At 56.6% G+C, this 23,019-nt stretch overlaps 10 protein-coding genes across 10 annotated transcripts; 6 read left to right on the top strand and 4 right to left on the bottom strand.

The window, feature by feature from the left end:
• Positions 1–381: 381 nt before the first annotated feature.
• Positions 382–714, top strand: BDW47DRAFT_122733 (uncharacterized protein; the record flags this gene model as incomplete). The annotated part of the gene is made up of 2 exons (XM_024815909.1): positions 382–401; positions 453–714. 2 exons carry the CDS (start codon positions 382–384, stop codon positions 712–714), a joined length of 282 nt encoding a protein of 93 aa, XP_024675175.1.
• Positions 715–758: 44 nt separating this feature from the next.
• On the bottom strand, positions 759–2,164 carry BDW47DRAFT_64809 (uncharacterized protein). Its single transcript, XM_024819523.1, has 2 exons — positions 1,456–2,164; positions 759–1,365 (listed from the first exon to the last, which is right to left on the bottom strand). Exons 1-2 carry the CDS (start codon positions 2,109–2,111, stop codon positions 804–806), a joined length of 1,218 nt encoding a protein of 405 aa, XP_024675174.1. The 5' UTR covers positions 2,112–2,164; the 3' UTR covers positions 759–803.
• A 626-nt stretch (positions 2,165–2,790) lies between these two features.
• BDW47DRAFT_122732 (uncharacterized protein) lies at positions 2,791–5,032 on the bottom strand (the record flags this gene model as incomplete). Its single annotated transcript, XM_024815908.1, has 3 exons — positions 2,791–3,639; positions 3,693–4,200; positions 4,986–5,032. The coding sequence occupies 3 exons, from the start codon at positions 5,030–5,032 to the stop codon at positions 2,791–2,793; spliced, it is 1,404 nt and encodes a 467-aa protein (XP_024675173.1).
• Positions 5,033–6,387: 1,355 nt separating this feature from the next.
• Positions 6,388–8,488, bottom strand: BDW47DRAFT_122731 (uncharacterized protein; the record flags this gene model as incomplete). Its single annotated transcript, XM_024815907.1, has 2 exons — positions 6,388–8,394; positions 8,450–8,488. 2 exons carry the CDS (start codon positions 8,486–8,488, stop codon positions 6,388–6,390), a joined length of 2,046 nt encoding a protein of 681 aa, XP_024675172.1.
• A 1,176-nt stretch (positions 8,489–9,664) lies between these two features.
• On the top strand, positions 9,665–13,547 carry BDW47DRAFT_115367 (putative MFS transporter; the record flags this gene model as incomplete). The annotated part of the gene is made up of 7 exons (XM_024814788.1): positions 9,665–9,918; positions 9,966–10,130; positions 10,201–11,000; positions 11,060–11,375; positions 11,717–12,246; positions 12,334–12,672; positions 12,739–13,547. The coding sequence occupies 7 exons, from the start codon at positions 9,665–9,667 to the stop codon at positions 13,545–13,547; spliced, it is 3,213 nt and encodes a 1,070-aa protein (XP_024675171.1).
• Positions 13,548–13,878: 331 nt separating this feature from the next.
• BDW47DRAFT_99584 (FAD-binding oxidoreductase) lies at positions 13,879–16,042 on the bottom strand. Its single transcript, XM_024820901.1, has 6 exons — positions 15,292–16,042; positions 15,027–15,233; positions 14,606–14,938; positions 14,355–14,524; positions 14,081–14,287; positions 13,879–14,017 (listed from the first exon to the last, which is right to left on the bottom strand). The coding sequence occupies exons 1-6, from the start codon at positions 15,665–15,667 to the stop codon at positions 13,931–13,933; spliced, it is 1,380 nt and encodes a 459-aa protein (XP_024675170.1). The 5' UTR covers positions 15,668–16,042; the 3' UTR covers positions 13,879–13,930.
• Positions 16,043–17,170: 1,128 nt separating this feature from the next.
• BDW47DRAFT_122727 (WD40 repeat domain-containing protein) lies at positions 17,171–18,981 on the top strand (the record flags this gene model as incomplete). The annotated part of the gene is made up of 3 exons (XM_024815906.1): positions 17,171–17,876; positions 17,951–18,114; positions 18,163–18,981. The coding sequence occupies 3 exons, from the start codon at positions 17,171–17,173 to the stop codon at positions 18,979–18,981; spliced, it is 1,689 nt and encodes a 562-aa protein (XP_024675169.1).
• Positions 18,982–19,245: 264 nt separating this feature from the next.
• Positions 19,246–21,003, top strand: BDW47DRAFT_133618 (uncharacterized protein; the record flags this gene model as incomplete). Its single annotated transcript, XM_024817883.1, has 3 exons — positions 19,246–19,439; positions 19,508–20,849; positions 20,914–21,003. Exons 1-3 carry the CDS (start codon positions 19,273–19,275, stop codon positions 21,001–21,003), a joined length of 1,599 nt encoding a protein of 532 aa, XP_024675168.1. The 5' UTR covers positions 19,246–19,272.
• Positions 21,004–21,439: 436 nt separating this feature from the next.
• Positions 21,440–21,952, top strand: BDW47DRAFT_64755 (uncharacterized protein). The gene has a single exon (XM_024819522.1). The coding sequence runs from the start codon at positions 21,600–21,602 to the stop codon at positions 21,855–21,857; it is 258 nt and encodes an 85-aa protein (XP_024675167.1). The 5' UTR covers positions 21,440–21,599; the 3' UTR covers positions 21,858–21,952.
• Positions 21,953–22,047: 95 nt separating this feature from the next.
• BDW47DRAFT_122725 (glycoside hydrolase family 128 protein) lies at positions 22,048–22,893 on the top strand (the record flags this gene model as incomplete). Its single annotated transcript, XM_024815905.1, has 1 exon — positions 22,048–22,893. One exon carries the CDS (start codon positions 22,048–22,050, stop codon positions 22,891–22,893), a length of 846 nt encoding a protein of 281 aa, XP_024675166.1.
• Positions 22,894–23,019: the final 126 nt, after the last annotated feature.

The following is a 23,019-nucleotide window of genomic DNA, read 5'->3' as shown; positions in this document are numbered from 1 at the left end:
AGACCAAGTATCAGTAAAATAGATAAGAACAGTAAGAAAAGAAAAAAAGTAAATAAGAAAGTAAACAAAGATCACAGCACCGCATGCGGAATCCAGCTCCGAATGTAACTCCACCCGTACTACATCAGCAGAGAGCATCGTCATGGACTGTTCCTGACAGCGTATCTACCATGAACTAGAACCTTAACGTGCACCAGCCATTGCACCATGCGTTGCTCAAAGTTTGGAACGGCTCTTTATGGAGTCATTCACTGTCCCTAGGTCTTAGTATTACTCTCTTCGTGCCGGCAGTCCTGTCTTTCTCCGTATATCGAACTATCCTCGGGTATCCAACAAGAAAGACGGACAGACACAGAGAGAAAGATAGAGAGAAAGAACAAAATGGTCCATGAGGCTACCAGGTATATCTGAGCCCAACCCTATCGAAGCCCAGCACCTAACAGCAGCGCTAGTGCGGCAACCAAGCCCAACACGCCGCCGGCAAACAACCTCTCACAGAAGCTATGGGGCGATCGCGCCGTGACGCGCCCGTCGCCCGGTATCCGTCGACCTATGAAGAAGGTCAAGAAGAAGACAGCGTCAGGGGAGGAGATTGAGGTGGAAGTGGAGGCGGAGTCGACCATCAACATCCGGGTGAATCTCGACTTGCGGGCTGACGTGGGACTGGAGTTACACGCGGTTCTGCAGGGGGATGTGGTGCTGGGGTTGATGTAGTTCTTGTTTCCTCTTTTCGGGTTCTTTGCGCTTTTGGGCGATAGCATATCTCGGGAAGAACCCTGAAAGTGAGGCAGAATAGCATGGTTTCAATCACCCACAATGATCTTCAACAGTTGCTCTGTAAAATCCTCGCAGACATACTGCATCACGCGGCGGAGGGTTGTCGCCAGCATAGACACAGCCCGATGGCTGGGCCCCCGGCCGCACAAATCAGATAGTGGGCCCCAAATGCACACCTGGGGAGTTGATTGATGAGAGTCGTGTGTTTCCTCCACGCAGTAAACAATATAAAATTCCCAGTTCGCCCCCATGCTAATACACCCAACAACAGGTGGAAGAGGGGCGGCTCCTCGCCGATGCTGCAACATCCATGAAAACAGGCCGCTCATCCAGACCCCCAATTGGACTTCGGCTTCGATGAAATTTCCATCAGGGGCCTTCACCTCACATCCGAAACCGAGAACGCGGGCACCCGTGTGTGGATGCGTAATGTGGCTGAATTGGTAGTCGGGGATATGTGCAGCGACTTGATCATAGTACGTCGTCCAATCCTTTTTTGCGAGCCCGACCACAAGGTCGATTTTGCGGTTGTAGGTGTCGCGTGCTGTGTACCGGGGTAGGTATCTTACGTCGACACTCTCTGTTTGGCTATATACGACTAGTAAGTATAAGACTTCCACTAGTAAGTATAAGACTTCTGGCGGAGGTAAGATTCGGGGAGAGGAAGGAGAGACTTACACACTCCAACACTCCAGGGGTAAGTCTTCAATGGCCAATTCTAACAGAGGGCAGGCAACTTTAATGACCCACGATCCTTCGCTCCGTATCTCGGTGGTACATTGATACGAGGCGGCAGATATTTTGGCTATTGATTCCTCCGGTGGAATCCACGAGGAACTCGTACACTCCCCGTTTTCAACGAGTAGACGCGCCAACAACTGTTTTGCTGCCTCATTGCCAGGATCCCCTAACTCATTAATGTAGACTATGCTGGGACTAGCCCTCGCTAGGTTTGCTTTTGCACGGCTGGGACTCAGAGACCGCTGTCGGCTAGCAGATGTAGATGTAGATGTTGAACCTGTAAGGGTGATGTCGTCCCGTAGGCGCAAGACAGATGAATGCGAATCCGAATCCCGTTGGAAACGGGGCCGTTTGGGAGGATCTGCTACTGAAGCCGATGACATCTCTTCGAGCGTCCGTTTTTGCGAATTCAGTCCTTCCCAGGAACTGCGTGGAGGGGTAGTAGTCATTGGGACAATTCTTGCATCCGTCATGGGTTGATTGGGCGGCGTGTTTTGCGCGCATGGAGGAGGGGTCGGCCGTCGGGCGAGCTCGATGTCTTTGACCCACCGCAGAATGACTTCTCGCTGGTCATCGTCCATGATTTGATGCATAACCAAGAGCCATTCACAATATTTCGCGATCGTGATCCCAGCGCGAGGATAAAATGGATAGTTAGTTGGTTGTCTTCGGTTGTCGTAGAAGTTGCCAGGGGCGATGAGATGAGAGAACGATCGCGATAGATGACGTAATCTGCATCAACAACCCTAATTTGGCACTGAACAGAACGGACGATGTGAAAGACGACTCTGTCAACCTACACGCGCCCTTAACGATATTCCTATTTGACCATTCAAGTAACTCTTTTACTATGTGTGTATGCCATGTATTGCCGCTTCACCATTCAAGCAGTCTGCCCCGGCTACAAACAAACGATCTATAACCAAACGATCTACTTCAGCACCATGATATACCATACGATCTAGGAGTGCCTAGAAGACCAACATCACATACGAATACAGTAAAAGAATTGACTATATACTATACAAAAACTATCAACAATCATATTAACTATACATCATTAATGGGTCAAGCTGAATGAAGCAATCCTGAGTTCTGAAGGTAGGTGTGCCGGTACAGGATGATGTCCTATGCATCTATCCAGGATGCTCTGCGGGTCAGAAGCCATGTCTGGAGCAGTCAGAAGCAACCGTATTAAAACCCGTATCACACCCAGGGCAAAATCAAGGCCACACTGCAGATAGACGGAAGAGCAATCAACGAGAGCCTATTCTAATACGGCACTGCGACGGTATATGCGGACGGCTCGGCGCGCGAGGGCACTCCTAGTCCTGCTGACAGCTTGGGCACCTTCTCGGGCCGCTCCCGCACTGGCTCCTCCTCGACGACTGAGTCGAGGCCTTCATCGGTCGAGTCTGACAGTGTCACCACGTCTGACTTCTGGTCCTCGGCCTCGTCGGCGTCGGTGACTCGCATCTTTTCGTCGGTGCCGGTGACCCGGTCTTGGTCGACGCCGGTGACTCGGATGCCTTGATCGGCGGCCATCATGTCGGGGCCCGGGCCGGTGACCCCCGTGGTGCCGATCACCTCGGTCTCGCGTTCGCGCATGATCACCCGTGGGGGAGCCGCCTGTGTGGTAGTAGCTCCGGGGACGGCGCCCACACCACTCACGACGGGCTCCGCGTCCGTCATGTCTTGGTCGACGCCGGCTGAGGTGCCCAAACCCGAATATCCGGCGGCGCCCGCCGCGGCGGTGTTCGCGGTGGGACTCATGCTCTCCGTGCCGCGACCAGCATTCGCTCCAGCGGCGGCCGAATCGCGCTTGCGCCGCGCCGCCGACGACAGGGGCAGCTGGGACTCGGACGTGCGATCGGGTACGGCCGTCAGGATCGGCTCGAGGGAGCTCGACCACGACTTGAGGTCTCTCTCGGCGTCCTCGACAATCAACTTGGCCGAGGTGGCGTGGCGATACTCGGGCTTCTCCTCGCCTGGGATGATGGGCGTGTCGTCCAGGCAGTTGAGCAGACGGCGGGCGTGGCGCGCCAGCAGGATCTGCTTCTCCCCGCGTTCAATAACACCCGCCAAGTGGACGTCGAAGGACTCTTTGAGTTTTTGACGGGTCTATCGAATTAGCGAAGGCAATCAAGTGATGAACGGACAGGAAGAGAATATACCATGTTGGTCAACTGTGCCTCGGCAACTAGGGCCTGAGCCTCCGCTCGCACCAGCTCCTGTTCGAGCGTCTCAATCTTACTCGAGTTATTCGGGTCTTTCAGCTTCATTTTCTGGACCTCGTCGGCGGCCTTGTGGCGCTGGTTACGGGCCGGTTGCACCGAGGCCTCGGTGTCGCGGATGTGCTTCAGCATCATGCGATACTCCTCGAGGTTGCTGGCGAAGTTGTCCTCCTGGTCGCCCATTTCGGCGAGCAGCACGGCCAGCTTGTCGGAGACGTCGGAGATGGCGTCATCCTCGATGCTGTCGCCCCAATCGGAGAGCTGGGAGGCGACGGAGATGCGCTCGCGACCGGCCTTCTCGTAAGCCGAGATTACACCATTCTCGCTCTTGATCAGTTTGCTCATCTTCTGGCTTAGCTTGGGATGCTGTCGGCCGCGCAGCGTGGACAGGTTGAATTGGTGGCTGGAGCCGCCATTGCCGCCGCTGCGGGTGGAGAGACGGCGATTCCTGTTTCATTTAGTATGCACCTTGAGAAATTTTGACAGGGAATTGTACATTTTGCAGTGTTATAATATCACCAGCGTAGTTTCAAAAATAAAATGTGTTGAAATGGTGAGACGGAGCGGAACGGAATCATATATGTACGCTCCGTGGGGTTGGTAGCACCTTCCGTGTCAATCCGGCACTCGAACAATAAACGGGTCGACAATAGAGCTAGACAATAGTATTTCGCAGCTGTCATAGACAATGGGGCAAATCGAATTGTTCAACCCCGGACGAGCATCAATGCTTTATTGAAACGACATGAGCTCCTGACGTCATGGGGGATACGTGGGTGGTGAAATCATCGTCGATTCTCGCATCCGCTTTCGACCACCGTCATCCGTCATCTGACGCAAGAGTCGAGGATTCTTTTCTTTTTGAGTTTTCCGATTTATTAGCCGGGGGGTTCGCAGACGGTGTGGTAACCTGGTGATTGGGAGAGGAGGAGGGTAGGGTTCCATGGGGCGCTCACCGATGGAAGGGCCCTTCAGCAACAGTATGACATCGAGCGATTCAAATGAGGATGAGGTAAAATGGAACGAGGAAAAACAAAGTGAGGCAAGATAAGGTAAAGTAAAATGGAACCCAACCAGAAAAGAGAAGGGAAAAAGAAGAGAAGATGAACAACCAACCTTAAGCCAGCCACAACCATAGCATAGAGAGTGGTAGCCGTATATGAACTACCGTCCTGCTATATACTGCACTTCCACCTCATCCCCGTCCGAGCATACCCTCCCACGTGGTCTTACACGCGGTGGAATCCACTCGACGGCCGGAACCTCCATATATTCGACATAGCGATGGCCCGGCTCGTCGATCTCTAGGACGCGACCCCGTCGCCACGGGAGTATGGATTCTTGTGTGCGGCGCGTATACGTTCTTCGTATAGTGTAGTCGTAGTCGTGGTCGTTTGACTCAAGGTCGCGAGTCTTCTCGTGCTCGTGGCTATGTCTTGAGTCCCAATCTACTATCACGGGAGGCGCGCTGCATCGTCGATGTCGGTGTCGTGGAGGACAGACTAGGCTGGTATTCTGACTGGTGGTGTCGGTAGTTGTAGTGTTGGTCTGGCTGGTCTTGCTGGAGCTTGTACTGCTGCTTTTGCTACTACTGCTGTTGCTGCTGCTTTTGCTGCTTTTGCTGCCTTTGCTGCTGTCACTGCTGTCGTCACTGCTGCTGCTGCTGCTGCCACGCCTATGATGACAGTGATGATGCGCCTTATGATGACGATGATGACAATGGTGATGATGACCGTGTTTGGCACCTGGGAAAGAGACACGTAGAGGTTGAGGACGGAATTCCGTGACCCGGATGCAAGGTCCGTCTTCGTCGATTTCGACGAAGCACATGGTTGATAGCTGTATCACAAAATGGTATATATCGTAATTATCCCGAGAAGCAGAACAAAACAGCGAGAAAGGGAAACAGAAGGAAGAGAGAGAGAGAGAGAGAGAGAGAAGAGAAGAAACAAAGTGATGTTTATCTAGTATGGACCGGGTTCACCTGATCAGGGCTGTCATGCGTATGACGATCAACCCAGTGACTTGACTCGCTGACCACCGCTCTCTCCGATGACATATATTATATTATCTATTGTCCGTATATAGCTCTCTATCTCTCTGTCCCTAGAGATATATATAGATCGTAATATATATAGACTGAGAAATGGAGAAAGATGACAGGTGATAGCATCTGACCAAGAGGTAGTACACGAGGGCTCCATGGCGGTCCATATGCTGCCCCCAACTGCGGACGTCTGGTGGCAGGTTGCATCAGCAACTGGCCCGTATTATCTCCTTTCTGTACAGGAGAGTATCCATAAATCCATATTGTGGTCCTGTAGAGATATTAATTGCAAGAGGACTGGCATTGATGGATGCCTGGATCAGGCAAACTATACCCGATCGGGCTAGTGAGCGCAGTCCAGCCCTAAGTCGATGCTCTCTTGCCAGTTGTCACTCCACCAGGGTTTGAGCGCCTGCTCAGTCCCGGGCGAGGTAAAGAAGCAAGCATCTGGCTGGAGGGAACGAAAGGGATAGAGGTGGTCGATCATCAAAAGAAAACAATACATTCAGCCTATGATACACCAACCCAGCTCCAGAGAGCAAAAACCAAATAAAGGGGAGAAGACAAGAGGAAAAAAAAGAAACAAGATTAAAGATCATCATCGTGGTGATGCGTATTCTCATTATCCGACGCATGGAAAGCATCCCCAAACGCCGAATTGTCCAGGTCCGGCAGATCCAACCCCTCGTTCTGCTCCGTGTACGCCGCCAGCGCATCCCCCGCACTGTCCATGTTGGTGAAGTCGAAGTTGGCCCCGTCCAGCGCCGTGTCCCCCGCGCTGTCCGTCTGCGCCGGTGTCATCCCCGGAATCGCTCCGCTGGGCGTGTCGGCCGCCGGCTTCTCGCCGGCCAACTCCTTCTGCTCCTCGTTCACCATGACCCACTCACCGGTCTCGCCGGACGCGGTGGCGGCGGGCACGGCGGAGGAGGGCTGGCTGGCTGCGGGGACCGGGTCGGCGCCTAGATCCATATCGACATTGGCGCGGGGCGGGTGGACGCTAGGGGCGGTCGGCGGCGGGGCCTGCGCTGTGACGTCGGGCGCCGCGGCGAGCGGAGCGGACGGGGCGGGCGCGCTGGCAGCCGGAGCTTCTGGCTCGAGGCCCATGCCGCCCATGTCCACATCCGCGGCCTCGGCCGCGGGCGGGGCAACCGGAGGCTCCGGCTCGATCTTCTCCAGCAGACCCCCTTTTTGCACACATGAGATCTTGGGCTCCGCGACGACCGGCCGCTGCCACGCCGTCTCCACCTCCCGTACCACGTCGTCCACCCGGTACTTGGCGGGCGGGTCGACGGCGCGCGGCACCGGCGCGGTGTCCTCCTCTGACTCGTCGCCGCCGGGCACCTCCAGCCGCCCCTCGAGCCGCCAGATCTCGGGGCCCGAGGCCGCGGGGTCGGCGGCCGATTCGCGGAGGCGCCGCTCGGCGTCCTTGAGCAGCGTAGTGCGGTTGAACTTGCTCATGCGACGGGCGTGGCGTCGCTTCAATCGCTCGATCTCGGCGGTCATGTCGGCGACCTTCTGGGCCACCCGGTCGGCGAACTCCTCGGCGCGGGCGGGTTCCAGTTTAGTGGCCGGAGCCGCCTCGGGGGCCTCCTTGGCGTCCGCCGGCGGGGGCGCCCCGGGGGCATCGAAGAATCCGGCGGTCAGGGATTCCAGCTCGCCCTTGCGGCCCAGGCCCAGCGACACGGGGGTGATCTGGCTGATGGCGTAGGGGGAGGCGAAGATCTCTTCCATCCACTCGTGGTGCTGCTGGTACCGCATCTTGCTGACCTCGCGCGGCGTCAACAGGTCCATCAAATCGCCCGCCGAGACGTCCTCATCTTCCAGGGCGAAGTCGGCCGTGGCGGCGTTCATGGCGGCTGACGAGGCGCGGTGGCCGCGGGGGGCCTTGGCGGGCATCGGAGCCGCCGCGGGCGCGGGCATGCCCGGGGTGGCGGGCGGGTAGAAGGGTTGGCGCGCGACCATGGAGCTGGGGTAGGGGCCGGGGACGGGGGCGTAACCCTGGGGGGCCACCTGCGGGGGGAAGTTGATGGTGGGCCAGTTCTGGCGGTCCAGCAGCATGAAGTCCTTACGAGCGAGCTGGCCCTGGCTCTGCAAGAAGCGGCGCTGGGACAGCATGCCCTGGACCTGCGGGAGGAGGGGAATGCGATTGGCGGGCACGTGTTCCGGAGGCGGGGCGCGGGAGTAGTGAACGATCCAGAGGGCGGGATCGGGGGCGGGACCGTTGGGGTTGGGGTTCTTGGTGGGTAAGAGACGGTAGCGACGGCGCGAGTGGATGGCCAGGGATTCGTTGGGCGGATGGTAGCCACTGCGATGCAGGTACATCTCGACGACGTAGCCCCGAGCTTCAAAAGTGTAGGCCTGTTCGGCATCGGCCCAGACGTAACCATCGCTGGCGAAATTGTTGCCCAGATGTTGCAGGGGTTGCCAGGTCAGCATGACCGTACCGTCCTGGGGACCATCGAGGAAGGTCCAGTGCATGGGTTGGGCTTCGCGCACGATCTTGGGGGCGGACAGGAGGTATTCGACGACGGTCTCGGTGGGCATCATGTGGACGACGGGGTAGCGATGACGGGAGACGAGGTGCATATGGGGGAGCTACTCTACTAGTCAGTGTCGTATCAAGCAGGCGGTTGTAGAGGGAGAAAGATACCAGCTGCGCCGGCAGGCGATTTGCTGGGCTGTCCTCCATGATGAACGACGCCGAAGGGAGGGTAATAGCAGTGGACAATAGATTATAGAAGAAAAAGATGAACCATAGATGGATGGCCCAGTAGAGAGAGGATCTCAAATAGACGATCAATTGAAGGGGGGTGGAGGGGAGAAAGACGGGGAAGTGAGGAAGATGAAGATGGAGATGGAGATGGAGATGCGATGAGATGCGATGGACGAGATGGAGAGCGAGCGAGTCGGACGCGACGCGGAAATTTGAGGTGGTGCGCCACGGTGGCTGATGCGGACCGGTGGCGCAGATAGATACCTGAGTGCCTGGAATGACAGGCAGAATTCAGGCGGATGCATAGCTGAGTCATGTCTCACTATCACGGCATTAATCATGCACAATTAGTATCCTTCTTCTTTTCTCTCCTCCATCTTCATCTCTCCATCTCATCTTCACCCTTACTTCCCAGCCTCACAGTCGCCTCATGGGGGTTTCTTCTTTCCCTCCTGCATGGATTCCCTATGGTATGGCATCGTGCGAATCAATCCCATCCCATCATGAACACCATGATAGTGACCGACGATCTTCCGACGATCGATCCCGTCGATGAACTATGGGAATGAGAGGTACCATGTGAATCAATGTCTCTCGAGGACTCGCATGGACACGACAATTCTCCTTTTTTTCCATGTTTATCATTTGACGTCCTCATGACCATTCAAGCTGCATGGTCAACCATGATAGATACCATCCTATGCATGTCGACAGGTCAAGCGTTCGCATTGACCCGCCACTTTCTTCCCCCGGGCCCCCCCCCCCCCCCGCAGGCTTAATTCATCGGCTGGGGAACATTTCCCCTCCCCCGTGCTTCCCCCTTGCTCGGTATCCCTCCGATCACGGATTGATTCTAGCGGGGGATGCCAATTCGATCCAATGAATCGTCCAGCCTCCACTTCCTTCTGGACAGGACCATGTGCGGTCATTCCGCAGTCCTGTCCCCATGACGCTGTCTCGAAAAGTGGCCCGACTAACGATGTCGATCATCAATAGATCCGGGTCCAGAGCCACGTCTAACACAGAAAATCTCCGACCGGACCTCGCCTATAAAAGATCTGCTCGACCCTCTTGTTGTGAATCCTGTCAATCTCTCCCTCTCTGTTTCTCTCTGCCCATTTGGTGTGCGGCGACACATACTACTTGATCGTCATGGGGTTCTTCGGGAAGAATCAGGCGACCCTCACGGTTTTCGACGATGATATCCAGCCTGCGCCGACGGCCGATCCGGAGAAGCAGACCCTGTCCCACGACGAGAGCCAGACCGCACTCCCGGAAATGCCCCCCGCCGCGGTCTTCATCGACCCCGAGATCGAGAAACGCGTGCTGCGCAAGCTGGACTGGCGCGTGCCCACGCTCCTGGGATTTCTATATTTACTCTCCCTGCTCGACCGGAGTAATATTGGGTGGGTTGGTCGATCCCATCCGAATCGGACGCCGCTGACCACGACAGAAATGCCAAAATTGCGGGCATGAAGGAGGACCTTCAGTTGGACAGCCAGCGCTACTCGTGGCTGCTCACCATCTTTTACATCGCGTACACCGTCTTTGAGTTTGCCGCACTCATGTGGAAGGTGATGCCGCCGCACCAGTGGGCCGCCATCACCGTGATGGCCTGGTGAGTGCACGCCTCCGAGGAATCCCCCGGTTCTGTCGAATCCAATCTAATCGCACGACGGGATCAACAGGGGAATTGTCGCGACTTGCCAAGCTGCCGCCTTTAATTGGGAGAGCATGATGGCCCTGCGCTTCCTGCTAGGCATGGCTGAGGCCGCCTTCGGGCCCGGGACTCCCTACCTGCTGTCCTTCTTCTACCGCCGCCATGAGCTGGGCCTCCGCTGCGGCATGTTCGTGTCCGCCGCGCCGTTGGCAAACACCTTCGCCGGCGCCCTCGCCTATGGCATCACCTCGGGCCACTCCAAGCTGGCCAACTGGCGCCTGCTTTTCCTTGTCGAAGGTTGCCCGTCCCTGATCGCCGCCGTTGTTGCCTGGTACTTCCTGCCCGACCACCCGTCGACCGCGCGGTTCCTGACCGAGGAGGAGAAGGAGGTCGCGCGGGCGCGGGGCATGCGGCGCAGCGGGGAGAGCGAGCGCTCGACGGGAATCGACTGGCGCGATGTGGGACGGACGGTGCTGGACGCTAAGGCCTGGTTGACGGCGCTGATGTACTTTAGCTGCAACGTCAGCTTCTCCTCGCTCCCCGTCTTCCTGCCCACCATCCTGGAGGAGATGGGTTTCAGCTCGATCGACGCACAGGGCCTCACGGCCCCGCCCTATTTCGCCTCCTTCCTCGTGACCATCGCGACGACGTGGCTCGCCGACCGGTTCCAGCAGCGCGGTCTCACGATTGCCGTCTGCTCCGTGGTGGGGGCGGTGGGTTACACGTTGCTGGCGACGAGCCTGTCCGTGGGGGTGCGGTATCTGGGGGTGTTCCTCGCCGCGGCCGGCGTGTTTCCCTGCATCGCGAACATCCTCCCATGGGTGCTGAGTGCGTTCTCCTCTCCTCTCCTCTCCTTCCATCTCGTCTTCCAATCTAACCCATCACAGACAATCAAGGCTCCGACACGCGCCGCGGCGTCGGCATCGTCATCCTCAACCTCCTCGGCCAGTGCGGCCCTTTCCTCGGTACTAATGTATTCCCGGACAGCGACGCCCCGCGGTACATCCGCGGCCAGGCCATCTGCGCAGCCTTTATGTACTTCACGACCCTCCTCGCGCTGGGGCTGCGGGGGCTCCTAATGTGGGAGAATCGGCGGCTGGATCAACAGCATGGGACCAAGGCCGAGCGCGAGGCCCGGGGTGGACCGGCGCACGACGATACAGTGGGGGAGGAGAACTACGGGGCCGGATTCCGATATGTGCTGTAATGGGATGAATATGACTGATATGATGTATGAATAACGAATATAGAATAATTGAATTGTACGGAGTATGCGGAGAGCCCAATACGATAAGACAATGCGGGGATCCACCCGACCCACCTTTCTCGTCTCCCCTCATCCTCTTCAATATTCATATATCTCCCCAGACTCACCATCAACGTTATAACCTCAACATTCTACCCCGTATAAACCATTCAAATGTCAACCCCAACACCGGGGTCTCCCAACCCCCACCTCCACGCCATCGTGGACATGGGCAGGTATGTGTCCCCTCCACCATCCCCCCCCCTCACCAAGTCTGTCCTCTCTAACAAGCAAACAGCAACGGCATCCGCTTCTCCATAACAGACCTCACCCCACCAACAACCCGTCTCCTCCCAACAATCTACCAAGACCGCGCCCCCATCTCCCTCTACGACGCCCAATACCCAGACCAGCCCTCCACCACCACCACTACCATCCGCCGCCCTATCCCAGACCCCACAATCACCAGCGTCATCGCCCACCTCAAACACTTCCAGCGCATTTGCTCCGACTTCGACGTCCCCGCGGCAAACATCCACATCCTCGCAACAGAAGCAACCCGCACAGCGCCCAACTCGGCTGACTTCCGCGCGCGCATCAACGCCGCTACCGGCTGGGACGTGCGACTGCTCTCGAAAGAAGAAGAAGGCCGGATCGGTGCGCTGGGTATAGCGAGTAGTGGGGCCCGCATCGCTGGTTTGGCGATGGATTTGGGCGGTGGGAGTACGCAGTTGACGTGGGTGGCTGAGCAGGATGGTGAGGTGCGCACTTGTCCTGCTGGGGCGATTAGTTTTCCGTATGGTGCGGCTGCTTTGACGAGACGGTTGGGTGGTGGTGGTGGTGATGGGGAAGATGTTGTTGCTGAGGGCAAGGAAAAGAAGGAGAAGAAGGAGAAGAAGAAAGACAGGAAGACAGAGGAAGAGAAGAGAAGTGGATCTGGAGCGGCGAGGAAGCAGTTGCTAGAGGAAATGCGCTGCGCTTTTCGCGATGCGTATGTCCAGCTCGGTCTTTCTGAGTCGTCGGTCATGGACATATCGCGCTCGCGCGGTTCCTTCGACTTGTACCTCTGTGGTGGAGGGTTCCGTGGATGGGGGTATGTGCTTATGAAACAGGCTGCTGTGGATCCGTACCCGATACCCATTATCAATGGGTTTAGGGTCCAGCGGGGGGCGTTCCACGATACTGTCTCTGTGTTGGACGAGGTCGGGTATGAGAACGAAGAAGACGATGAAGACTCCTCTTCATCATCAACCGGTAAAACCAAAGCCAGCAAAGACAAGAAAAAGAAAGCCAAAGCCAAAAACACAGACAACCAAAAAGACACGCCCAAAATCTTCGGCGTCTCCAAGCGTCGCGCATCCCAAATCCCGGCCGTCGCCCTCCTCGTCAACGCCATCATGGACGCCCTCCCCTCAATAACCCACATCCAATTCAGCCAGGGCGGCGTCCGCGAGGGCTTCCTCTTCGATAAGATCCCCGCCGACGTGCGCGCTCAAAGCCCCCTCCTCGCAGCTACAGCACCGCACGCACCTCCCGACGCGGAAGCCATATCTTCCCTCCTGCGCAGTGCATTACCCACGACGCCGTCCCCATCAGGCGAGCCTATCGTGCCGGCGTCTATTTCGGGACTGCTCCCGCGCGCAGTGGCGAACATGATGTTCGCACACTCGGCTGTTCCGCGGGAGTCGAGATCCGCTGCTGCGGTGCGGTGCACGACGTCGGGGTTGTTAGCTTCTGCGGGGTGTCTTTCGCATGGGGAGCGCGCGCTACTTGCGCTGGTACTGTGTGAGCGCTGGGCGGGGGACCTTGCGGCTGCGGATGAGGCGTTTAGGGGGTTGTTAACGGAGTGTGTCTCGCGTGAGGAAGTCTGGTGGGCGCGGTATCTGGGTCGTGTTGCTGGTATCGTTGGGGATGTGTATCCTGCTGGGCGGGTAAGTGGGTCTCGGGTGAGATTGGATACAGAGTGGGAGGTTGTTGAGAAGAAGAAGGGTCGGGTTGAGATGTTGGTGGTGAGGATTACGTGTGAGGATGGGTTCGTGGGTGGTGGTGGGGAGAGGCTGGAGAAATTGGGGAAGAAGAAGAATTGGGAGGGGGGGTATGGGGTGAAGGTTGGGGTTGTCTTTGGGTGAGTTGGTTTGGTTGTTTATATTTGAATTCCATGCATTCTTGCAGGAGGTTGATACTAATGATGGGTATAGATTCATGTCTGGATAGCATCATGTCTATTCCAGATGACCATAACATAGAATATTTCATAGATATCCATGATTGTTCCAGTCAATATCACTACATGGGAAGTTTAACGAATTGGACCATGATGCAAGTTGGTCATAGCAAGCACTGTGGTATGTGTCTACACATACTACAACGGACCTAGTGGTGTCTCCATAACAGACACAACGACGGTCAATTTACGTAGACTACCTGATTGGCAACGACATAGTAAACAGACACGTAACTCGCGTATCTAACCCCGTCCACGTTCTCCATGCAGACATAACCCCACGAAGCGTCAAGCCCTAATCGGCCCCTGAAACTTCCCATTAGGATCATACACCTTCTTCAACTGGCGTAGTCGGTCGAGGTTCTCTCCCCATATCTAATCAAATATCCTATTAGCCACAAGTATAAAGCAAGGAGAAGGGGGAAGAAAAGAACAAACCATAACAGGATCATGGAACTCCTCCCCCCCATTCGCCAACAAGTTCACCATCCGACTCCCCAGTATCCTCTCTGGCGCATCAGCCGCCAAGCTCCTAGCCATCTCCTCCTGCTCCGCGCTCGCATTCGCCGGACATCCAGCCCCGATGAGGAGGATGTGCTTGGCGCCTGGTGGGCGCGGCCAGGCGCAGGATGCTTTGGCGTCGCACTGAACGTTGTCCTAATCAGCAACCTGCTATATACAGGGGACGTTGAAAAGAAGGGGAGCTACGCACCGAGGCTAGAAGCTCGAAAATCAAATACGTGCAGTCTGATACAGCCGAATCCTGCTCGGCGAGTCCGTCCACCAATTCAATCGCGCGGGTGATTGTCGCGGCGGATAGGGTTTTGAGGAACAGTGGGGCCCAGTATTGTCTCATCGTGCCTTTGGAACTGGCTACGTTTTCTGTTTATATGCTGTCAGTTAACATGCTTGAAATTTCTCTCAGATGGTGTGTCATCCCGAGAGACAAAGTCGATGGCGTACGCTGCAACTTGGTCACTCCCTCCAAGTCTGTGATGCCCGTCTGGTCAACTGCCCCCGGTATATCCAACACCCACTTGAAAGTTTCTCGCCCGTGCTCCTCGCCATTGGCGTCGTAGGCGTGCACGACTAGCATGTCTTGAAATGCGCCAATTGTCTCGAGGAGACTTTTCCTGATGACGTAGAGGAACATGCTCACCCGCGGGTCGGGGTTGCTAGCCAGGAAGGCCTCTAGACGCGCTGCTACAGTGGGGAGCTGCTGGCGGGGGAGGAGGATAGGACCTGCCCAGATAGCCTGGGGGTAGGGTCGGGCCCGAAAGAGGAATTTCGTGGCAACTGTCTCATCTCAGTACCGCAGTAGGGCAGATCGCAGAAAGCCATAAAATCCGTTGATTTGCAAGGAAATAGAAAGGAAGGAAGATACCGCCGAACCCTCCACCCCCACCGCGCATCGTCCACAAAAGATCCGGCTCCGAGCTCGCCCACACAACAGACCCATCGGACTTAACGACCTGCGCATCGAGCATGTTCTCCGGGTCCGATATGCACCCGTATTCGGCCGACAGCCAGGACAGTCCGCCTGTGACGACCGTGCCACCGACACTGATGGCGGGAGTGCGCGCTCCGACGACTGTTCGGCAGTTATTGGTCAGTGGATACCCCGTACCACAGTCAGAGTGGTGGCGTACTTGCGTAACTTGGCGCGGCTTCCTTCATCTTCCGGTAGACGGCGCCCCATGTCTGGCCCGCGCCGACCGTTGCCACCTCCGTGTGAGGGTCGAAGTGGAACTCGTCGAACGCGGTCATGCTGACGAGCACATCCTTGGCGGAGGTTGACAGGAAGCCCTGGCCACGGATCCCGAAGTGCAAGCCGGACTTGTACAAGTGGGCGATCAGCCTTGCGAGAGATTCCGGGGAGGTGGGTACTGCAACGAGGCGAGGGTGGAGGTCCTTCTGGACCGCCCATCCTTGGGCGTTGGGTCCGTAGAGGGGAGAATTGGGAGATACGACTTCAGAGGGTTCGAGGAGAGATTGAACGTGAGAGAGATCGCGATCGACGGGCATTTTGGCGAGTCTTTAGAATTGGGGTGTAGACAGAATGATCAGCTAGACCAGTGAGATGGTGAAAGATGCTATCATGGGAACGACCTGTATTGCATGGGCTTAGGGCTGAAGATGAAGGCCTGAAAAGAGGGGTTGGTGACTTGGGCAGTGAGTCGATGAGATTCGTGGAGCAAGCGACGCCCTGGAATTCAATCGCTCCTATCACCATAGATTTATCTGCAAGATCACGACGACCACGGCATGTCAAAATCCGAAGCATGGGTCGTGTGGATCGCCGATGTGTTCCATTCCAGCTGTCAATGTGGTAGTACATCGTCATGTCTCCAGAGGTGTAAGTTCCATGGGCAGCACACCCAAGAATCGGATTAGGTTTTGGCGCTAGACTATACAGGTCAACTATATTGTAGCCAATAGATGTGTTTATCTGTTTATTTTGATAGTATGAGCTGAAGATACAACAGCTGTTGTTGCAAAATGTCAGGAATGGCGGATGGAAGGTGGATAAAATCGATAGAAAGGAAGCTGGACTATGGTCTGGTCCCAATCCATGTGGTATAGATAGTCGTTGCATATGAGATGGCGTAAATTGCTCGTGTCAGAGACCATGGTGTATTCGTCATTGAGCGTAGGAGAGTCGGCAAGAACAAGTCTGATAGGCCATGCTTACCGCATAGGGTTCAAAGGATATCATTAGAACTAATTGACTGCTTTTTCTGATCAATTTTCTTCAAAAGACTGCAGCAGATACTCTGATCTCGTCTACACGTCCAAATCTGTTCGAAAGATCTTCTCGGTTCTGATATCCAGCCTGCCCTTCGTCGGGATGTCCCTCATGCCGTACCAAGGCCACTAAGACTGATCATATATATAAAACCCAGCCAACATAGGATTCACAAGCAAGGGAAGGGGGCTCGGACAATGCTGCCAGTTCCCATTGCCGGTCTTCTTGGCGTGTATATGTATAGATTAGACACATCATGTGGTGGGATCAAATTAGATACATAAGCCGGTGCTGCTTTTAGATGGAGATTTCGGATCTGTGTGAAGCATGAGTCGCTGAATTGGGCAGCGGCAGTCCGACTGATTGTCCAAGTCGAGAAATAATTCATGATGATCATCCTGGGCCGCAGGCAGTTATTGGATTGTATAGTCGTATAGTTACTGCATGGGATGACAATTCTCCTTGCTAGCATTGTACTGGTCTCGGGCTGTGGATAAGGATATGCCTGATAAATTGAGTTCTGCCATGTCTCTATCCAGCCACATCAGTAATTATAGTAACATCAATGTCATGATGGAGATAAGATGGAGACGGAGATGAGATGAGATGAAGTGAAGCCAGAAGAGCGAGAGATAGTATAGTCCCACCGCCTCCGTCTCCGCCTTCCCCATTGACCGGCAGTAAACATCCCTTCCGGTCATTCATTCATCAATTTCTCTCATTGTCGCGTCGCCCATCAGCCATCTCTCCATTCTTCTCCCCCCTCTCCCTCTATTTCTAATATGAGCCCGGTCAAACGACGTCGCGTAAACCCATCTCCGTCACCCTCCGTTGACGACCGCTCGATCCAATCCCCCGTCGAATCCTCGTCCGACGAACTGGCCGCCGGCTCCGACCGCGACGAAGCCGAGCGCCGTCGCGCCAGCTGGTCGCTGCAAAAAGTCTACCCTCCGCAACGCCCGTACCCGCGCTCACGCAGCTACAGCGGGTCAGAGAGCCCCGACGAGCTGGCTGTCGATGCAGAAGTCTACTGGCGGACGTCGCGACGGGGCCGCGGGCGCCCCGCGCGCAGCCCGACTCCGACGGAAGTGAGCGAGGATTACCAGGATGGGGACGAGGAGGGGCAGGACGAGGAGCCGGAGGAAGAGCCGGACGAGGAGCAGGAGACCGAGGCGATTGGTCGCGGGGATGAACCAGACCAGGAGGAGCTTGAGGCACTAGGGCGGGGCGATGATGGGGAGGACGATCGCGATGACCACCGAGAGAGAGATCGAGATCACCGCGATCAGAATATGGACGGCGGGGTCGACGATACCCCGATGGCCGACGACTACGAAGATCGCTCGCCGACGCCCGTACCACCGCCGCCGCCGGTACCCCCGAAACCCGATAAGCTGGAGTATCGCGCCAAGTTCTTGCTCCGGGGACATTTGCGGGGGGTGTCTGCTGTGAAATTTTCCCCGGATGCTTCTATGATAGCGTCGGCGGGTGCGTCATAATTTTTCTTTCATATATTCTTTTCTGTCTGTCAATTGTGCAGCTGCTAATTTGTGCGTTTCTAGGTGCCGATGCGGCGGTTAAGGTCTGGGACACTCGCAGCGGGAGACTTATCAACACCTTTGAAGGCCATTTAGCCGGCATTTCCACCATATCGTGGAGCCCAGACGGGGCGACCATCGCATCGGGGTCAGACGATAAGACGATCCGGCTATGGAATGTGTTGACGGTAGGTCACATATCTCTACGCTAGTTCTACACATGCTGATTATTTTAGGGCAAAGCACACCCGATCCCCTTCGTGGGCCACCACAACTACGTCTACCAGATTGCCTTCTCCCCCAAAGGCAACATCCTAGCCAGCGGGTCCTACGACGAAGCCGTCTTTCTCTGGGACGTGCGGTCGGCCAGCGTGATGCGGTCGCTGCCGGCGCACTCGGACCCAGTCGGCGGCATCGACGTGGTGTGGGACGGAACGCTGATCGCGTCGTGCGCGACGGACGGACTGATCCGCATCTGGGATACGGCAACGGGCCAGTGCCTGCGGACACTGGTGCACGAAGACAACCCGCCGGTCACGTCGGTGCGGTTCTCCCCCAACGGCAAGTTCGTCCTGGCGTGGTCGCTGGACGACTGCGTGCGACTGTGGAACTATGTCGAGGGGCGCTGCATCAAGACGTACCAGGGACACGTCAACCGGAAGTACAGTCTTTCCGGCGGGTTTGGCATCTACGGGCTGCCGGGGGCGCCGGCGGAGGCGTTCGTGGTCAGCGGAAGTGAGGACGGGGCGGTGCTGTGCTGGGATGTGGTGAGCAAGAAGGTTCTCCAGCGGATTGAGGGACACACAGGGGTGGTGCTCGGGGCGGACACGTGCTCGCTGGAGGGGAAACGCTTGATGGTCAGCTGTGGGATTGATGGGACGGTCCGAGTGTATGAGGAAGCAGACCCGGAGACAGAACCGAAGACAGAACCGAAGACAGAACCGAAGACAGAACCGGAGACAGAACCGGAGATAGAACCGCACACGGTCAAGGAAGAGGGTCAGGAAAAAGAAGCGCCCGAACCGCAGGACACGGAAATGGGCGAGGGAGAATAGTTGGGCATATCTGGCGTTGGGGAGGGTTTTCTGCTGTTTTCAATCCCATATTTATATAGAGATGATGATGATGATAATCGATACCAGTTATGCACGGAGTATGCACGTCTGAGTCAGCTATATTCACTCTAACCCGATCGAGTAATCACCTGCCTCGGGCCATCCATTATTTTATCATTTGATCTCATTCTGTCTCCATCTTTCTATTCATCCCACACTATCTCGCGACCACGATGGTCTGAATCTGGCTAGGAGTATCGTATACGCAAATACAGCGACAGATCATCCACCATGAACAACAACCAATTCCGCCGCTTGGTCCTCGACACCCCGAACCCCTCCAAAGCCCGCGATGGTCGCTCTCCGGGCGCGCCCTCCACCTCCCCCGGAGCAGCAACAGGGCCAGCGGGGTCCAACGCTTTAGGCTCACGTCTGCGTCCCAACATCCCCATGACACCGTACGTCCCTCCGCATCTCGCCGCTGCTACAATCACCCATCGAACCCCCACTAACCAGAAGCAAACAGGCGAAACCTCCAAGGCGTCAACTTCGCGCGCCAACTCGCCGAATCCCGCGCCGGCACCGCCCACCCCCAGAAACGCTTCAAGTCCTCCTCTGCCCCCAAGGGCGCCAAACTTCCCACCGGGTACCAAGACCGTGCGGCGGCGCTACGTGGGCAGACCGCGGATGACGAGGAGGCCGGGAAGAAGGAGGACGTCGAGGCGCGAGTGCGCGCGCTGGAAGAGCTGGTCCAAAAGGGGGAGCTTGATCGGGGGACATTTGAGAAGTTGCGCGCCGAGCTCGGCGTCGGGGGCGACGTCGGCTCGACGCATCTGGTCAAGGGTCTCGATTGGGAGTTGTTGCGGAGGGTGAAGGCCGGTGAGGATGTCGATGCTCCGTCCCGTCCGCCTGCGGAGGAGGAGGAGAAGGAGGAGGTGGTGGAGGACGTGGACGATGCGCTCGAGCGGGCCCTGGAGGAGATTCCGGAAGGACCTGTGGAGAAGGAGACGACGAAGACGAAGAAGAAGGGAAATATGGCGCCTCCGCGGCGGTCGCGGGATGAGATCTTGCGAGAGTTCCGCGCCAGTCGCGCGGCGGCTGTGGCCCCGCCTCCGGAGCCGGCGCTGGGGGACAAGTTCAAGCGGATTTCGGCGGCTCAACCGGAGAAGCAGAAGCAGCGGTTTGTGGAGGTGGATGAGGCGACGGGGCGGCGGCGAGAGGTGCTGGTGATTACGGAGGCCGACGGGAAGTCCAAGCGTAAGACGCGGTGGCTCGATCCGCCTGGGACGAAGAATCCCCCCTCGGCGCTACTGGAGCCGCGCAAAGACGCCCAGCCGCTGGGGATGGCGGTGCCGGCGGAGATCGCAGCAAAACAGGCGGCTGCTGCGGCGGAGGATGAAGACGACGATATCTTCGCCGGGGCGGGGAATGACTACAATGTGGCGGACGAACTCGGGGCGGACGAGTCCGGATCGGAGGACAGTGAGGGCGAGGTGAACGAGGACGAGAAAGCATCCGCCTCGACGGATCAACCACCCCCGACTACAAACGAGCCCGCGCGGCCACGCAACTACTTTTCGAATACTACGACCGAGACGCCCGACGAGCCCGACCGGTCGAACCCGCTGACACGAGACCCTACGCTCCTGGCGGCCTTGAAACGGGCGGCTGCCCTGCGCCAGGCGGGCGAAGACGGCGAGGATGGAGGGGAGGGAGGGAACGAGGAGGGGGTGGATGCGGCGACCGCACTCCGGCGGAAGAAATTCCTGGAGGAAGCCCGGCGGCGGGAGGCGCAGGATGACGCAGACATGGACCTGGGGTTTGGCAGCAGTCGGATCGAAGACGACGAGGACGAGGAAGGGATCGTGGTGGAGGAGGAGCGAGGGGGGAAGAAGCGGAAACGGGGGCCGAAGAAACGCAAGGGCGACAAAGACAGTGCGGCCGATGTGCTGGGGGTGCTGCGAGGACGATAACCTGGGGGACGATCCATCGCAGGGAGGAGGACGACTGGACCAACCCTGAATATCATCAAGGAATATCAACGACTATCGGGCATATCACGATCATCCCCGGGAAAATGGTGCATGCGATGATTTGTTCCACCCTGCCAGTTGGCGCGACCCGACGTCATCGTCTCAGGCTCAGCGCCGATCCTCCTGACTATCAGTCGTTGTTCCTTGGTGTACCTGCTGCTGTCTTTCACCTAGGTGGTACGGAATAGTCCTTTGTATTTCGGGACTTTTTTTTTCTTTGTTTTTTCTCGCGTTCTTGGATTCTTTTAGGTGATACTTTCCCATCAGCAACGGGGCGCGACAGCCTCAACCACGGACAACAAACGATGACGACGGCCAGACCTCCTTGGCTCTCGTTAGCGCCGAGTTAGCGCAGTGGTGGATCCAATTCTTATTTGGGCCCCAGAGGCCAGAGCCCAGAACCCGATGGGGCCCTTGAAGAATACTATTCGAATTGGTGATGTCGTTTTGGGGCTGTCATTATTGCCGCCGATGGATCCGCTGCTGGAATGGGAATCGTCGTCCCTCCTGCAGGTCTTGATTTTCAATTGATTTCCACTTTCTGAGGTGTGTGCCTGTCGATGAGTGATCAGGGGATGGGTCCCCATGCATCTCGTCCTACAAATGTCCAGCCTGACCCAGGGTTCCCTCCTGGTTGGAACTCTCCTCTCGGCCGTGTACCATGGAACTTTGACCTGCAGGCACACACAAACACAGACACTCTCTTTCTCCTGCCTTAGCCCGACCGTTGGCCTTTCTTTGCCTAACCGGTCCTATATAATCTCGCCGCCACCCCTCCTGGCACAGTCTCTTTTCTCTTTTCCCTCTCTGTCTTCTGATCAACCTATCCAGTCTATCTTTTGATAACACTCTTTGTCCTGTGCCGTGCACGGTCAATCATACATTCCTTCTTCACAATCTTTTTTGACTTTTCTCTTGCTTGACTTGATTGTCGCAAGTATAACTCTCCTTTTGATCAGCTTGAAGCGATCCCTCTTTACATCACACCCAAAAAACTTCTTTCTCAAAGAAATTCAAAAAACCAAATAACACAATGGTCGCCATCACCCGAATCGTTGCGACGGCTCTGGCAGCCACCTCGGCCCTAGCCCTCCCTCACGGAACTAGCCACAGCCACAGCCAGACCCGGTCCGTGACCGCAGACAAGCGCAGCACGACCACCAAGAAGGGTGCGGCGTACAACGACGCCTCGACGGTCAAGTCCCTCGCCGGCGGCAGCAGCAACGCCAGCAAGATCTCGTGGGCCTACGACTGGAACATGCACTCGATGGGTATCCTTCCGTCGGACGTGGAGTTCGTCCCCATGCTCTGGGGCAGCAAGATGTTCGGCGAGTGGTTCAACACGATCCAGACGGTGCTGTTCTCCGGCAGCAACTACATCATGGGGTTCAACGAGCCGGACCTTCCCTCTCAGGCAGCCATGTCGCCGTCCGAGGCCGCCGAGCACTACAAGAAGTACATCAGCCCCTTCAACGGCAAGGCCAAGCTGGTCACCCCCGCCGTGTCGTCCACCGAGGGCGACGACGTCGGTCTGGGCTGGATGCGCCAGTTCCTGGACCAGTGCCGCGACTGCGACATGAGCGTGCTGGCCGTGCACTGGTACGGCGAGGACGCCGCCGCCTTCAAGGACTTTGTCTCGCGCGCTGAGGACCTCGCTGCTGAATACAACCTCGAGGAGACCTGGGTCACCGAGTTCGCCCTCACCAGCGACCTCAGCGCCGGCGGCGGTAACGAGCAGTCGACAGAGTTCCTTGGTGAGGTGCTCCCCTGGTTGGACGCCGAGCCGGGCGTCGGTCGCTATGCTTACTTCATGTGTGCGGATGGGTACCTGTTGACCGGTGATCAGTTGAGCACCAGTGGACAGGCTTATCTGACTTGATTCGTCTTTTTTGGCTTTTTAACCTTCTATTCTATACTTCCTGTGGGAGATTTGGTTTTTTTTTTTTTCTCTCTACATTTCTTACTTGCTTTTCCTTTTCCTTCTTTTTTTTTTTTTTTTTTTTTT

This window comes from Aspergillus candidus, assembly GCF_002847045.1.
Source record: "Aspergillus candidus strain CBS 102.13 unplaced genomic scaffold BDW47scaffold_5, whole genome shotgun sequence".
In the NCBI taxonomy this organism is placed as follows: Eukaryota; Fungi; Ascomycota; class Eurotiomycetes; order Eurotiales; family Aspergillaceae; genus Aspergillus; species Aspergillus candidus.
Note: the sequence above shows the minus strand (reverse complement) of the source record. Positions and strands in the feature narration are given on the sequence as shown.